Here is a 16,671-nt window from a genome sequence, read left to right as displayed (position 1 = left end):
TTATTTCACATGAGATCACAAATATCTCAGGGTCTTATATCATTTTTAATGCAAAATAATAAATTAATGCTGTGAACCAATTTCGGTCTTGCACGTGATATATGCAATTTAGACCAGTCCCTCATAGGCATTATATAATGCTATATGCTATTTAAAAGTCCTTAGTGGAACTACCACAACAGTTTCAATCATATCTATACTCTTACCATGGGAAGACTTTGAGGAAAGATTAAGATAATCATCTTTTACATGAATAGGCTACAATTATATAGAACTTCCATGACATGTCATTATCACACAGTCTTACCATGACATGAAAGCAACATTGATCAAAAGGGAATCATGTTTATGTTTGATAATAAACACAGTGAGTAGATGTGTAAATCTGTCCTGTCAGAAAGGAACAGATCATGCCTCAGAGTACCTCTTTTAGTTATTTAATTACAAATACAAATAAAAGATTATGTGTCTTTTAAACTTATTTATTTTGCACTATTTGCACAGTATGAAACTCCAGCATGGAAGACAATGGGAGATCTCCATTAAATTCAAGAATTTTGACAAAAGGAAAAAAATCTAAACAGAAGCTAATGAGCACCCATACATACTTTTAAAAAAACAAAACTATATAAAGAAATTTAGAAAAATAGCCCACATAATTCTACCAACATTTCAGCCATACCAAAAGTCACACCAAGAGTACTACAAAATCACCCAGTTATCAGGTTCATTCACAATGGGAGCTCATCATGTGTGAAGCAGCTGTTCCACATGTAAAACCCTACACCAATAGCAAATCCTATATATGTCTACTTAGAAGCAAGTCTCATTGGGTTTGATGGGGCTTATGCCTAGATAAGTGGGTATAAGATTGCAGCCTGAATCTCTTTATACCCCATGTTCAAAAAAGTAAACAACAGAACCACTGCAGATTTGATGGAGTAAGAAGAGAATTACTATCCACCTCTTTTGTCAGGTGTGAATTGCTTTCATTCCAGAATTGGCAAACAAATGGGAATCATGTGAAATTTACCATGAGTGGAACTAGTTATGCAGCTCTCTTTTATACATGGGTATATCTGGATCAAGCCACATATATCTGCAATATTATGAAAGATCAAAGTCCAATAACCTGAGAATACTTATTATTCTAAAATTATTTTACCATATAACTAAAAGTTTTATGGCTGGCTCACACAATATGTTTTTTCTTCATGCAAGCAGACCTCACTATCTATAGGCAATTAATGGACAAATGTTTGGGAAACCCAGATACAGCCAGCAGTAATTCCTGGGGAAAAGGCTGCTGTATTCAAGCACATTTCTGTTGGCCATGCCCACAATTATACTATACACATACCACATCTGTAAATGTGATTGTGTGCTCAAAAATGTTGAGAACGCAAACACTTAGGGAAAATGTACTATGTGACCTAATATTATTATCTTCAGAGATTTCCATATCATAGCTGCAGGCAAATATTTTCATGTGGATAAAGAACATTTCAGAAGGAAAAAGGATTTAATTAGAAAATTAAGCTCCTACCTGGGATCTGAACTGCTGTGCCTTCGACTGAACCCCCACCTGTGCCAATCAGGAAATCTGATCCATTAGTAACATCCAGAAGTAAGAGTGGTGGTGTTACAAATTCAATGCTATCTATATCCCCTGTGTTTGTCTGCTTATTATATTCTGGAGTGTTTTCAGGACCTGGGTTTTTGGTTGCAGTCTGGATTTCTATAGTTGCGTCCATAGATGGTGGGGGTGAAATTGGCCAACTATTGGCTTCCCCATCAGCACCAAATACTCCACCTGTTTTACTTTCATGTGGAATAGAAGAAGGTGTGGTGCGTATCCATGGCAAGTCTCCATCAGCACTATTTTCATCTGACTGATTAAACTCCTTCACTTTCGCTGGATAAATTTCCTCTTCTGAGCTAGATTCTAAACTTTCAGTTCCTGGATGTATAAAGGTTGTTGGTTTATCATCTTTTGAAAGAAATTTTCCAGGAGCAGTGGTTTCTTCTGCAGTAATCAGTTTTGTTGAACTTCCTGGCTTTTCTGTCATGTATTTTATATGAGAAGTAAGTGTCGATTCAGTGATCTTGCTTTCTGATTCCAGTTTGGGAGTAGATGCTAATGGGAACTCTGTGTTACCTGAAGAATCTTTCAGGGAAGGTTTATAAGTTGCTGCAATGTCAGCACTAGCTTCTCTAAAGGTTTGTATCAATAACAAATCATGCTTGTCGTTGTCAGTTGATGATGAAGTACTTGGCATGTTTTCTTCAGGGTACTCAGAAGCTCTATCGAGTAAATAGACAGTCACAGGCAATTTTGGCGATTGAGTTACATGACATATTTTTTCTGGATCTGTTTCTATGGATTCTGTGGCTGCAGTTTTTTTCATTCCTTTGTAATCCTTATGACTTGTTTCTTCAGAATGTGTTACGCTTTGGGAAGCAAATTGTACAGTAACAGCACTTTCTTCAGATTTGTGTGTTGTCAAAGTTTGCCATGGCTTAACAAGTAGGTATGGTGGTGCAGAGGAAGGAGCCACAAATTTCTTTTCATCCATCTCTACTTGTCCTTTACTTGAAGAGCCAGGAGTAGAAACAATTTCACTTTCATCAGCAATTGCTTGGTTATCTGACAATGTTTGTACTTCAGAGTTGTCTTCTATCATATTTCTGGAATCTATATGTTTAGTTTCAAAATCTAATTCTTTGTCCTTTTCATCAATTTTGGAGCTGGATGGAGCTGGCATGGTAGATCTGACAAGAAGTGGCATGGTTGGAAGCAGAGTGAATATTTTTGGCAGCTCTTGAGTGACAGGAGTTTCTGTTGTGAAAGGTATGACATCTCCTGAACCCACATCATCTGATGTAGGTGTTGGTTCAGATATCATGGGTTCACTATATATGAACTTATTGGTTACAGAACTTCCCGGACTATCTCCAAAGCCATCTGATTTATTATCAACTAAAGTAACTGAAGGTGTCGCATTCTGAATTTCCATTATGGAAGTATAAATACTATAGGTTGAGTGTCTCTTAGAACCTACACTTGTTTGGCCACTTATATCCTCAGTATTTGATATCAAGTGATCAGAATCTATAATTGTTGTTTCATCAGATATTAATCCATGGCCTGCTCCAATAGCATCAGTAAAGCTAGAAATATCCCCTGAATAATTTTTTTTGTCACCAGCCAGTGGGATAAGTTCTTCATAGTCTTTTATGCTGTTTGTGGAACTTTCATCTGCAAATGTCTCTGAAAGATCACTATCCAAGTTTGATTGCATTTGTTTTTCTTCTTCATGGTCAGGTGATGATACCAATACCGTTTGGGATCCATTTATTGCTTCAGCTGGGTTCACAAACTCTGAATAGTTTTCACCAGGAGTATGAGATAACACATTTTCTGGTAGCCACGTAGGTGATTCAGAATATTTTTCTGTAATGTCCAACCAGCCAGAACCTTCTCCAGATCCTTCATGAACAGTTACACTCAACAATTCCATTTTTGAGGTGGTGTTATATGCTTTAGCTATTCCAAGAATAGGGCTTCCAATAAATGATTCAGAAACAGGAGTTGTATCTTCATGCTTCATCACTTGAGAGGCTTCCCCCTGGGAAATTCTATCAGCAGCAGCTGGTGCTGATGATATTGTATTTCCTCCATCTTTATTGCTATTTTCATCTTTTTGAGAATTTTCAGGAATGAGCTGCTTTTGCTTTACTGTAGAAACTTCAGTGCCTAGGGTAGATGCACTAGGGCCTATTTTGTCTCTTGCTGCAGGGAACCCTTCTGCTATAGTATGTGGATATTTAAGTTCATTGCTATAATTCTTATTTGTTTCAGTAGGGTATCTGTCAAATTCTTTCATTTTTTCCTCTGAAAAACTTGCTTCTGAACTTTTAGGATGAAGAATATCAATAGTTAATGTGTTTGCACTGTCTTTTAATATAGCAGAACTTACAGGTACAGTAGTAGATGGAACAGTAAAGACTGCATCTCCTGAACCTTGTTCTGAGAAAAATGGAGCATTGCTGATTGCTTTGCTTACTGGCTGGTACCCTTTAGACATGGAGGAAGGTTTGTGGCTGTCTTCAGTAGGGTAAAGATTTTGTACCAACAGTTCTTTCTCTCCTGCTGTTGGTGAAGTGCTTACAACTTTATTTTGAAATGTTTTATACTCAGTTATGAGGATTTTGTCATATGGAGAGGGAGTCTTTTGCACAGATCCAGATCCAGATGCAACATCAAATTTAATTTCTTCTGTGTTTGGGCTAAATGGAAGAATGCTTAAAATTCCTGACTGTCCAGTTACAGGTTCTGTACTTTTAATGAAAGATTCTTGTGTTACCATTCTAGAGGTTTGTGCCATTTCTTCTGAGGTTTTGGCAGCTGTTTCTTCATCAGAATTAATTTCAACTTCCAAACGAGGGTTTGTAGTAAAAGTTCTTGTTTCCAATTCAGCTGGTGTTTCTTCTTCCATGTTTGATACAATAGATACTTCTCTTGTCATTTCTGTATTTGCTGAAGTCATTGTGGTGGTGTGGACACTATGCATGTCTAACTTTGAAGGCGCATCTGTATACAGCTGGTATCTAGATGTCATGTTGCTATCTTCACTTTCATGTTTTATTGTTTGAGCTCCAAGTTTTTCTACCAACAGTTGAGATAAAACAGTTGTTTTTATAGGAGGATCTGTAAAAGAACCTATGTCTCCAGAACCTTGTTCAATCAATGGAAATTTAGTATTAATTGTTTCTTCTATAGGACCATGAGGCACAAGTGCCACATTACTTCTGCTATCTCTTGATTCCTCTCCAGAGCCCACATCCACAAGGTCATTTTTCTCAGCAAACGTCGTTGGAGAAAAGTGTATTGTACTTTCTGGTTGAGCAGATTCTATTGTTACATTTATTAAAAATTCAGAACCTCTTTCTTGCAAAATAATTTTATCTTTCAACAGTGTAGGAGTACTGGCAGAAATTACTATACTGCTTCTACTTCCAGTTGATTCCACAGATGATGTCACACCAGATAACTCAAACATGTCAGTTTTCTCTTCCACTGCTGTAGAAGATGTTATCACTTCTTCATTTGATTCTGGAACAGACTTTTCACTAAATGGCAACAATATGACTGTGTCCAGGTCATGCTTTACTGGTTCTTGGTTACCAGTTACATCATTTGATACTTGACCGTCAGTTTTAGTTTCCATGCCCCCCCCATGTGATTCAGTACTTAACACTTGCATTGTGGGATTACTAATTACTGCATATTTCAAAGGTGATGCATCTGTACTGAGCATGTCTATCTCTTTCAACTGTGAAGCAATGCTTCCAGGTCCAGACCTCAATGGGAATGAAGTCAATGTAGTAGCTTTAGTGATAATATCGATTTTCCCAGAATCTGGATCAATAAATGGGGAGTCAGTACTTACCACTTTGTTTGTGGGACCCCCCAAAAGTATGTCTGTGCCAGGTTTCCTCCAAACATCTGTGGAACCATCCCCAGATCCTTCATCTATGGGAATTCTCTTCTCTGTGGACTCTTTGGTTTTGAGAGGTAGAGCATCTGTCACTGACATAGTTTTAGTGAGAGTTATGGATTCCTGGCTCACAACCCTGAGCAACCTTTCTGTTTCAACAGCAGTTGAATACTCCTTAGTTGAAGAAATGGTGCTCTTACTCTCTTTCTCATCATCCTTCATTTCCACTGCATTTTTGGAAGAGTTCAAAATTAATTCAGTAATAGATTGGGTAGTAATAGCTTCTACAGAACTTTGTTCAAGCATAAGACTAGTCTCTTTATACAAAGATGCAGGAGGCTGTGAAACCCCAGGGCTGCTTTTGGTAGGAATATGTTTGTCATGATCTGACAAAATTTCCAGAACAGGATTTTTTTCTGTTCCTGCCATTTTTATAACCACAGTTGTAGATTTAGAATTCTCTTGTTGAACATCTCCAGAGCCTTCTGGTATGTTCAGTGAACCAGGACTTCTGGTTGCTTCTATTGAACTTTGGACAGAAAAGAGTACATCAGGTCTAATTGTTGATTTATAATCTACTTGCAGAACAGAAATGGCATTTTCTAGTGTTGCACTGTTTTCAGTGCCTATGGAAGCAGGTTGTCCATTTGGAGCAGAAGTTGCAGCAGAGAACCTTTTAGAATCTTTTAGTGGTGTTTTTACTGAGTGTGAAAAGGTGTAACTGTTTGGCTCAGGCTTGGTAGTAAAACCTCCAGAGTATTTTGCATTAATTAAAGACAAAATGCCAGGGTGCTTACTTGAGATTTGATAAAAATCAGTTCCAGATTGTGTTAATTTCTCTGTAGTGTCTGGTAAAGACTGGCCATGTAGAGATGTTATTTCCAGGATTTTATCTGTAGTAGAAACTTCAGAATCTCCACTAAAGACCAGTTCCGTTATGGCAGATTCTGCTGTTAGCTTCTGTGTTGTTGATTCTCCTACAATTTCTGTGGAGTCATTTGGCTGCATTGTGGCAAACACCTCATTTTCAGACACTATGTTAGTTTCATTAATGTGTGAAAATGTTACATTTTTTGAATGTGCTAAACTTTCAATTTGGTCACTCCTTGCTTCTTCAGCTTTTGTATCTTTAGGTACAGTGGTCACCTGCTGCTTTCCATTGATAAACTGCAAAGCAGGTGGAGTTGTGACATCTGTATTATTCTCACAGTCGTCCTCTCCTTCTTCTTCCCCAAGACTATATATTTCTGGGTAGAATATAGGGTCCAGAATTAGAATTTCTGCAGATTCTTCATCAGGAGTTGCTGTGCAGGGTTCATCATGTGTCGATTCAGAATCTGTAGGGTGTTCATCTCTTTCATGGGGATGAACTTGGTAATCAAATAAATCCCAAGCGCCATGCAATGGATCTGCAAAGAAAGAGAGCTTTTAATAATATTTTTAGCAACTAGTTTGACATGGACATCACTTATCACCAAAAGGAAAAAATAGATCAAAATTAGATCAAACATTCCTTGTTCTCCCACTAGAATCCATCTATTGAATGACTTCTAATATTTCACTATCGTATTGTTTTGATTGTACTGAGGTGGGGTTTTTTCAGTTTTGCAACACTGTGAAATAAAAATTTAAAAAATCTTCCCAAGATACATATTTATACATCAATACCACAGTCTATGAAATTGTCAATCATCAGGTGAAGAAACTATTATTCATATCAGTCAGCAGGGTAAATAAACATACACACACACACCATTGCAGTAAATTTTATCATAAATTAATCTTCTATAAAGTGAGAAAAATGAGAACATATATATAATTCAGCTTAGTAAAACTTCAATAAAAAAATTAGCTTGTCAAAGAGTTCCAGCACTAACACTGGAGGGACCCTGCTGGCACCTTCCTGTGTGACAATACTGTATTCACCAGGAAAGGGATATGGCAAGGCAATGGCATTTGGTTGGGAGGAGCTCTATCAGGCTATCAGGATGGTGACAGAGGAAACTGACAGCATCTGAGACATCTTGGAATCTAGTGAGACAATGAAGAGTTGTATGGTGACTCTGAAAGTTTATAGAGCCTTGATATGTTTGGGTGGATATAAGGCAGAGCTTGGAAAAGTTACTTTTTTGAACTACAACTCCCATCAGCCCCAGCCAGCATGGCCACTGGATTGGGCTGATGGGAGGTAGTTCAAAAAAGTAACTTTTCCAAGCTCTGATATAAGGTGAATGTGTGTGGCTGCATTGAGCCAGTTGGCTGTGGCGGGAAAGGGCTTGATATCTGGAGGTTGTGGTAATTGACGGACCAAGGACATGGCTAATTGCCCTAGCTTTTCACACAACCTACTTGATGGACTAATGAAATAGAAGTATTAAGAGCTATTTAAACATCAGGATTATTTTGGGGCACACAATTTTTTAATTATGAAGATGAAAGATAGATAACTGTTCTCTAGTTTTGTTTCTCCAGCATTTTGTAGAAAAGGAATGTCTGGAGAGCCTTTATTGTAACTTAAGAGGCCTATAATACGAGGGAGGAAGCCTTGTATTTTGACTCTCACCTGAGATCTACTCAGGCCTACCCAGGTATAGCAACATTTCTCAGAAATGCTTTACCCTATAATAGTAGTTGCATGAAAAGATAAAGGTTGTGGAGCTGTCTTCACATACTGCAGTAAACCAATCAGTCCTCTGAGGTTATTTGAAGCAATGACAGCAAAACAAGCTACCATGATGTGAAAAACTCAGCAATAATTTTCCTTACTTAGACTCAGTCTTCAATCATTTTGAAACTTTAAAAAACTCTCTGCTGCTGTGGTTTCACACATTTAGCTAATCAATTCAAAATTAGGAACTGAAAACTATGTTCTGCAAACTGTCTATTAATAAGACTAACAATTTCCTTGCCAGTGGATTACTTTTCTAATAACACCACACCAGGAAGACCCACTGCTTGCTGCTTTAGTATAAGCCATTTATAGTGTAATGACCCTAATAAAAAACATCTGTTTTAGGTACCCAGAGAAGAAATAAACATATATGCGTATGTATCAAATAACAATCTATATCAAGCCTAACTATATCTCCTTAACCTTTAAAACAGCTAATGCAAGGGGGGGGAAGCAATATACATAGATGCAATGCTCAAACATGATTCTGCTACAGATTTTAAATAATCTTAAAACCAGGTTTTCTTCTGAAACATTAAAAAGTTATTCCCTACTATATAACAGTTCCCCTGAGTGGGAGGGAATGGTATTGTATAGCATGCGTTATTATATCAGATTAAATACTTTTTTATGCTACATTTTTGTAATTTGGTTGTGATCATCAACTTTTCAGTCCTTATAGGTATTGCTCCCCTCCTTTTTTCCCTCCTGCTTGAGTGCACATTTCCCCTATGAGGAATCAGATTCATTACAATTTTCTCCATCTGGATTCTTGCTGCTCTGTCCAAACTTTACCCCTATATGAGGCATGACTACTGGAAGTCTAGCTAACCACCACAGATAGAGGGCTTGATGACAATATAATTTTCTACACACCACACACACACAATCAATTGATTGATCGATCGATCGATCGACACACACACACACACACACACACACACACACACACACACACACACACACACACACTATTACTTCTACCTGGCCAGAGGGGAGAAAAGGTGTTAGCAACTTTCAGTGGTTTCATTTCTTCTCCAAATGGAGAGATCAGAAATTCATGCAGGCCATTTAGGGGGTGTATCCATACTGTTCTTGTTCAGGAGATTTGGAAGACTAAATTATACTTTAGCATAATCTAGTCCCTCTCAGCTGACTGACAATATGGCTAAGGGAGGCTCAGCAACTGCAGAATCATCAGGGTATATATAGTTCGTATCACTAGCGAGTAGCATCAGCCTCAACTGGATGAAGATCTGTTAATGATGCCACACACCTCTGCAGTAAAACGTGCTCTGACTTGAGCATGTGCTTTCAGCATTGTGGCACCAGTTCTCTGGAATTCTCTTCCCTTAGAAGTGAAGCAATCCCCAATATTGTTATGTTTTTGATGTTTGATTAACACTTCTTTTCTCCCAAGCCTTCCCAAATTCGTCTATTTTATTTCTGAAGTTTTTAATTCTTGCTGGTTTTCATGTTTTATGATCTGCATGATGGTTATTTATGCACATCACTAGGCTATTCTCTGAATATAGAATGATTTATAAATTTTGAAATAAATAAACTTAGGAAAAGGTAGCATGCTGTGGCATCCTTTGATCTAGCAGGTTGGCTACATTCTTTCTACAGTCCTGAGGAGTCATCCCTACACAAGACTTCCTTGACTGGGCACCAATGATCTTACTTAAAAGCCTTGCCAACAAAAGTTTGCTTCCTATCTTCTCTACCACCTGTTCTTCAATTCCTTACTGCCATGGACAAACTTCTCACCTGATACCTTGGCTATTGCTCTCTGACTTGGTTCTCAGTTGTGCCAGTTGCAAATTGCCTTTTAGGAACATAGGAAGCTGCCTTATGCTGAGTCATACCATTGGTCCATCTAGCTCAACATTGTCTACACTGACTGGCAGCGGCTCTCCAGACTGAGTTCTCTGGAGATGCCAGGGACTGAACTTGGGACTTTCTGGATGCAAAGCAGATGCTCTACCACAAAACTACGGCCCTTCCCTAAGCTGCATGTACACCATACAGTTAAAGCACTTGACTTCCCCCAAAGAATCCTGGGAACTGTACTTTGTTAAGAGTGCTGATAACTGTAGCTCTGTGAGTGGTAAACTGCCGTTCCAAGAAGCGTTTGGGAGAAGCCAGGGACTCTGGCTGTGTGGACACTATACATTTAAAGCACATTTAGAGTCCCTGGCTTTGGCTTTCTACTGAGTACACTCTTTTCTTGCCCTACTAGTTTTACCTGCTAGAATGCAGGGACTAGGGGTTACAAATGATAAGACAGTCATATGAACTATATTATGGACCTTGCTGACCCTGCAATTGCTAACATGTCAGCCATGTTGCCAGCTAGCCAGGAGGGATACGATTATGCTAAAGCATTGTTTAGTCTTCTAGAACTCATGGCTAAGTGTTATGCAGAAACAACCTTCAAGTGGCCTGGATGAATCTCTTGATCCCTCCATCTGGTGAAGAACTGAAACCAATGAAAGTTGCCAACAGTTTTACTCTCTCTGGCCAGATGGAATCTAGAATTTGCACAATGACAGCAAGTTAGTTGTGAAAAAACATAGATACCAGTACAAATAAGGAAGTAAAACAAACCAACCTATGCAAAAATGATTAATTTTTATATTATTTTCCTTTCTCAGAGTTGTGCATAAGAAAATGTATGTTTCAATTAGCAGAATCTTCTCAAGTTCCAATTATTTTATGAAGGGCCCAATTTCAGATGATCAAAACTGTTGGCTAAGACAGAAACATCTGTGTGGAGTGGATGTCATCAGAGGGAACGTCCTCACATGCTCGACTCTGGCTTTATCACAGCTTTGTAAATGATTCTTCCAAGCTCAGAATAGTAATTCATTCATTTCAGGTCCATGCATTCATTCATTTCAAGTAATTTCTTGGCCCAGCAGCAGAGTAGCTCTTTAATCTTATTTTATTATGCTCTAATATTTTAAATTAGCACCTCAGCTATATCCTCACTCCTGTCTAAATTATAAATTTATGGCATCTCAGGACTCTCCATTAATTTTCGTCCAAATAAGAAGGGCCATGTTTTTCACACCTGCCCTTCCTTACATTGATAAATTCCAGTAGTGCTATTTGTACATAGGCAGTTCATACTTATCAGGGCCACTTTCACACAAGTAGATGCTGGAGGAGAATGGTTCTCCGTTCTACAACATATCACTGCTTTACAATTGTAGGTTGTAGCCTCCGCTTACTCCCATGTGAGCAGATCCTCTAGGAGAGGAGGTGACTTCAACACTAAGATGTAAGAGGATCTGTTTGTGAGGAAGGCTCCCATGTGAATCAGCAAGTTAAACTGTTCCTGTTTGTGAGTAGACCCACTGGTGGGAAAACAATCAATACAGTAGGGCCCCGCTTCCCGGCGCTTCACTTCCCGGCTTTCCGCTAATGCGGCGGCTTTCATTCCCCGTTTTAAAGCCAATTTTGCACTTTTGCGGCATTTTCGCGCAACACGCCCCATTATACTCAAAGGGGTTCCGCTTTACGGCGATTTCCGCTTTACGGCAGGGGTCCAGAACGGAACCTGCCATATAAGCAGGGCCCACCTGTAAATGAAAGAAAATGTTCCTTAATACTCTAAAATCCTATGGTGAGTTACTACAATCATTCACTGGGCATATCCTGTGAAAGATTAGTGGCACTGTATCAAAACATATTATGGATATACTATACACTCAGCAACCACAAAGTTTCTCTACAACCTATTGTCACATGCCTTTGGCATCATTGTTACAGGGAAAAGCTTTTTGACTGAAAGACACAGGAATAACCCTTGCAAACTACCAGTACAAAAACAAAAGCTGTTACTTCCCTCTCTTGAAAAAAAAAGAGATCACAAAGTTGTGTCTAAAAAGAAACAAGGGGTTGCATTCAGCTAAGTCCTACTTAGAGCAGACCCACTGAAATGAAAGAACCTAGGTTAGTCATGTCTATTGACTCTATTCTGAGTAGAACTAGCATTGGATATCACTCAGGAAACCTAATATCTACTCTTTGGTTTTCTAGTATACTATGTAAATGTTACTGCATTCTTTTATCAAAAACCTTTATATGGTGGTGGTAAGGGAAGAATTTGTGCTGAAATGAAACAACTGGAACAGGCACATACCTGAGGTGAAAATACAGGAGATGCAAGATGAACATAGAGGTGGGCTAGGTTTTACTATTATTGCTTCAGATTTTTAATGTTTAATGTATTTGTACACTTTATTTTGTACATCGCCCAGAGTGGCTGGACAACCTGCCAGATGGGCGACTAATAAATTTAATAATAAATAATAAATAGAGCCATCTACAGTTTCCTTCTTTCCTACCCTATACATGTGTCAAGAATTTTTCCAGAAATTATCACATTGAGTACGCTTAGGAGGTGACTTTTAAAAAATAAGATATATTTGAACAAATAACCAAATATGACAGACAAAAGTTCACAGGTAAATAATTTGGAATACAGGATAGGTTGTTTGCTTTGGTTTAATCTGGAGTTATTTATACCACCAGAGGTTAAGAACAAACTCTTCCAAATTTACTAAAGAGACCATTTATAGTATAGCCAATAATGTCTGCTTTTGGACAATATTACTGATGGAATGTTCAAGGAAAGAACATTAGATTTCAAGATTTCAAGAGAAATGGAAAAAATGTTTTACTTCAGATTGGAGAGGGGGGGAAAGCTTTGCTGTTCTAGTTTTAGCATCTCTGCCTCTTTTCTTGTACCTTTCATTTCTTTTTGTGATTCATTGTAGCCTGATTCTTTATTATTTACTTCTTCATTGGCTGTAGATGTTCAATATGACTGAACATATATACTTTTGGATTGTGTAGACTGGTTGCAATAGCCTTAATATATATTTCACTGCAGTTCTAAAGAAAGTTTAAATCAATACCACACTTGTTAAATATCGACAATGCAAATGCTATTTCTTTCAGCAAATTAGTTAATATTCAGCTGTCCAAGACTTTTATTTTTAGACTATAGTTGAAATTCTCAAACCACTTACTCTGAGGTAGTGCCACTGCAATATGTATAACTACTCTGAAGAAAGTAGTTTGAAGTAGCAGCTTATGATGATTAAGTGAAAGATGTGGATAAAAGAAAGTTATAAACTACAAAGGCAGCATTCTTAAATATTGTTCTGGTTCTGAAGCTATCTGCATGCCTGTATATCGTGCAATTAATAACATGTGTGGTACAATTTTCAAACGCAGAAATATTTATTTATTTATTTGTATATACCAGGGCAGCAAACAAAAACACTAAAAACACTCTTAAAACATGTTAAAATAAACAACTTTGAAATATAATTAAAATACAACATTTAAAAACATTAAAACAAGACTTCTTTAAAAACATATTAAAACAAAACATCTTTAAAAACATATTAAAACAAAATAGCATTTCCATTGAAAATTACTGAGAGAGGTTGCCTTGTCACACATTGGTCAGGTACTACAAAACTGCAGTTTTGAGAGTGGAAGAACCCCGCAAGTACCTATTCTATTTATTACCTGTATTTTTTTTCCTGGTTGTGTCAGTTGTTCTCACTTCTTATTCTATCTAAATATTTGTTCTGCAATGTATGCCCAGAAGCCTCTAGGCCTTGGGGTATGCTGCTGAAGAAGGCAATTCTAAAGGCTTCGGCATCTGCTGTGACCTTCACAGGATAGGCTGGGCTTTCCCTTGCCACCCTCTGCCAGCTGGAAAAGGGCAGCACTTAAGGCCCAAATTCAGTATGTACTATTTCTATCTAGGTCCTGACCCTGCCACAGTCTGCATAGAATAAACCTCTAGGATAACTTGAGTCAAAGGGGAAGAGGCCTATCCAAACTGTAGGTATAACTGACTGCCTGGCTGAATCCAAAGAGAAGACACCACATAATGTGATGAGCCTCTCCTTGAATTCCACAGCAAGTTCCACCTCACTAGACTCTGAAGGCTTCTATCAAGATCCATTTTTTCCAGAATCTTTGGGCAATTCACACAAATGATATTAATATAAGAGAGGACCTATTGACACAAATGGGCACTGACTGTGCATTTTTAATGGTACTGTGCTCAACCATACACTGGCAACAGTCAAGCATGAAGTTGTATTACTTTTTTTAGCCAGTACCTAATTTAACCATTTCAGCTGTTAATGAATGTGTCTTTAATAAGGAGCTAATTGCTTTGCCAAAAGAAAGACCTTATTTCTCACATGTTCTTAACTTAACCTTATGTTTTAAACAATTATTAGCTTACAGGATAAACCAAGGAATTTGTTAATGTTTATTCTTCCTTTCTAAATGAACTTCCATGTTGCCTTTTAAAGTCATGGAAATCCTCCTATAGCCCAGTCCCAGGTCTAAAAATGTAACTTCAGAAGGGTTTGTTCAAAAACTATTGGTTTGCTGTGTATCTGGCTTGGCAATAGAGATTTCTTTCTTGGAAGCCCCATCATGCATATATTCCTAGTGCATGGTTTAAAATCTGACTTAATGAAGAAATTCCATAGTATTTTTTAGTATTAAACACACAATCCTACAAACTTATTCTGAATCATTATTTCTTCACTAATATTAATATGCCAAAACATGTTTTCTTATGCTGCCTTTAATCAAAGATTATTGGCTTTTTTGTCAACAGAACTGTTAACATAGACACCCACCCACTACCGTACACATTATATGAAGATATTATACCAAAACTATCTTTATACTCAGGCAGCCTGCATGCGCCACCATAAAATGAGAAAATTAAGGTTCTTGTGAGCTCAGCATCTTTTATATGGCATTAAATCCTACCCTTAAAAAATCCATTAAGACTCTAAAAGTTCAGCATTGCATATAGGACTGGTAGGGTGAGATAAATACAAAAATTCATCCTTTGGTAAAGCAGTAGGATTAATGGGATAATGAAGCTTTAACGATCAGTGAACCCAATAAGAGGTTTGAAGTCTTTATGCAGATTTTTCACTCCAATCTATGGATTCTTCTCCATGCTTGAGCAAACTGGTTAGTGAAGATTGCCACATAATTTCACTCCAATGGTTAATCATCTCCAAAGCAGTGGACATTAAACACTTACATGGCATAAGTCACATTCAGGAGCATCAATACTGTGATGCTTAGAAATGCCATTGTGGGCACAACCAGTTACTTATATATTTGCTGAAGATTGGAAGAGGAAAGGTCAATTAAGCCTTCTCAAAGTTAAAACATGCTGAGCTTTACTGGTCAGGTTAATAGAGAATCCTGAGCAGCGGGGTAACTGCTAAACTCAAGCGAAGGAAGTAGTAAAAAATGTATCCTTTTTTCAAAGAACACCTATTTGTTAATATCTCACTAGAGTCAAGGATATGATAACTGTTAATGATACTAAAAATTTCTTCATCTCTTTACTCAGGAACACATTGCTATTAACTTTACTGTGTGGTATGTATGCAGAGTAAGACTACAATCCTATGTACTATTGCTTGGGAGTAACTCTCACTGAATTCAGTGTATTTGAATCCAGCAAATCATGCAAAGGATTGGGCTATAAATCAATTCATTTGGCAACTAATCCAATGAGTTAAAAATGACATGGTGGAAAAATTATATTTATTTTCTAATAATCCAACACACAATTTGAAATTAGAAAAACCGGTTCAAAATTTAAAGTAATGAGTCTGTTATTATTCATTCTGGACTGTTTGCATGTGCTGTGCCTTCAAAGAGAAAATAAGCTGCAATCCTCAACATATTTGGTAGGGAGCAAGCTCTATTGAATATAGTGGAACTTACTTTACAGTACACATCCATATTATTGCACTGCAACTCATTTTGGGCGTGCATGAAGAGTACATTCAAACTGATACGTTATTGCATGGAATTAGATAAGAATTTTCCATCATGTCATCTTTCAGGTCAAAGAGTCTGAGGACTAACTCATACATACATTTCTGAGGGAGTAAAGTCCCTTGTAAAGTGGGGATGGGGAAACTGTGTGGCCCTCCAAAGGTTGTTTTCTCCAGCTCCCAACAACCCCAGCTAGCATGGCAGAAATGAAAGGAGTTATAGTCCAAAAACATCTGGAGGGCCACAGTTTCCCCATTCCTGCTATAGATGTTTGTTTAGAGAAAACAATAGCTAGTATATCAAAGAAAGAGCTTGAAATCCTACCATCTGTCTACTGTGGCAAGTTCCATGTTTTTTATGAGAATACTGTCAGACAGTATGCCTCCCCATGTAAAACTGAGGTTACAAAATTATCCATATAGTACCTTGGAAGGTAGGGAAGGGAGCAGAAAAAGAGGAAGAGCAAACAAGAGATGGATTGATTCCGTAAAGGAAGCCACAGACCTGAACTTACAGGATCTGAACAGGGTGGTTTATAACAGATGCTATTGGAGGTCACTGATTCATAGGGTCGCCATAAGTGTAAATTGACTTGAAGGCACATAACAACAACCTTGGAAATGCATGCATAAATTCACC

General features: G+C 37.7%; 1 protein-coding gene across 5 annotated transcripts in view; it reads right to left on the bottom strand.

Moving 5' to 3' along the window:
- VCAN (versican) overlaps positions 1-16,671 on the bottom strand; it is a 187,225-nt gene that overhangs the window by 61,163 nt on the left and 109,391 nt on the right. For 3 of the 5 annotated variants that reach the window (XM_061621973.1, XM_061621980.1, XM_061621985.1), the window contains exon 8: positions 1,547-6,910. The exons of 1 other annotated variant lie outside the window; for it this stretch is intronic. In XM_061621973.1, coding sequence (XP_061477957.1) covers positions 1,547-6,910 — 5,364 coding nt within the window. The remainder of the gene's footprint in view (positions 1-1,546; positions 6,911-16,671) is intronic. One more of the 5 variants, XM_061621991.1, reaches the window with a different exon arrangement.

This window comes from Rhineura floridana, chromosome 1 (assembly GCF_030035675.1).
Source record: "Rhineura floridana isolate rRhiFlo1 chromosome 1, rRhiFlo1.hap2, whole genome shotgun sequence".
In the NCBI taxonomy this organism is placed as follows: domain Eukaryota; kingdom Metazoa; phylum Chordata; class Lepidosauria; order Squamata; family Rhineuridae; genus Rhineura; species Rhineura floridana.
The sequence above is the reverse complement of the archived record's forward strand: the minus strand, read 5'-3'. Positions and strand labels throughout refer to the sequence as shown.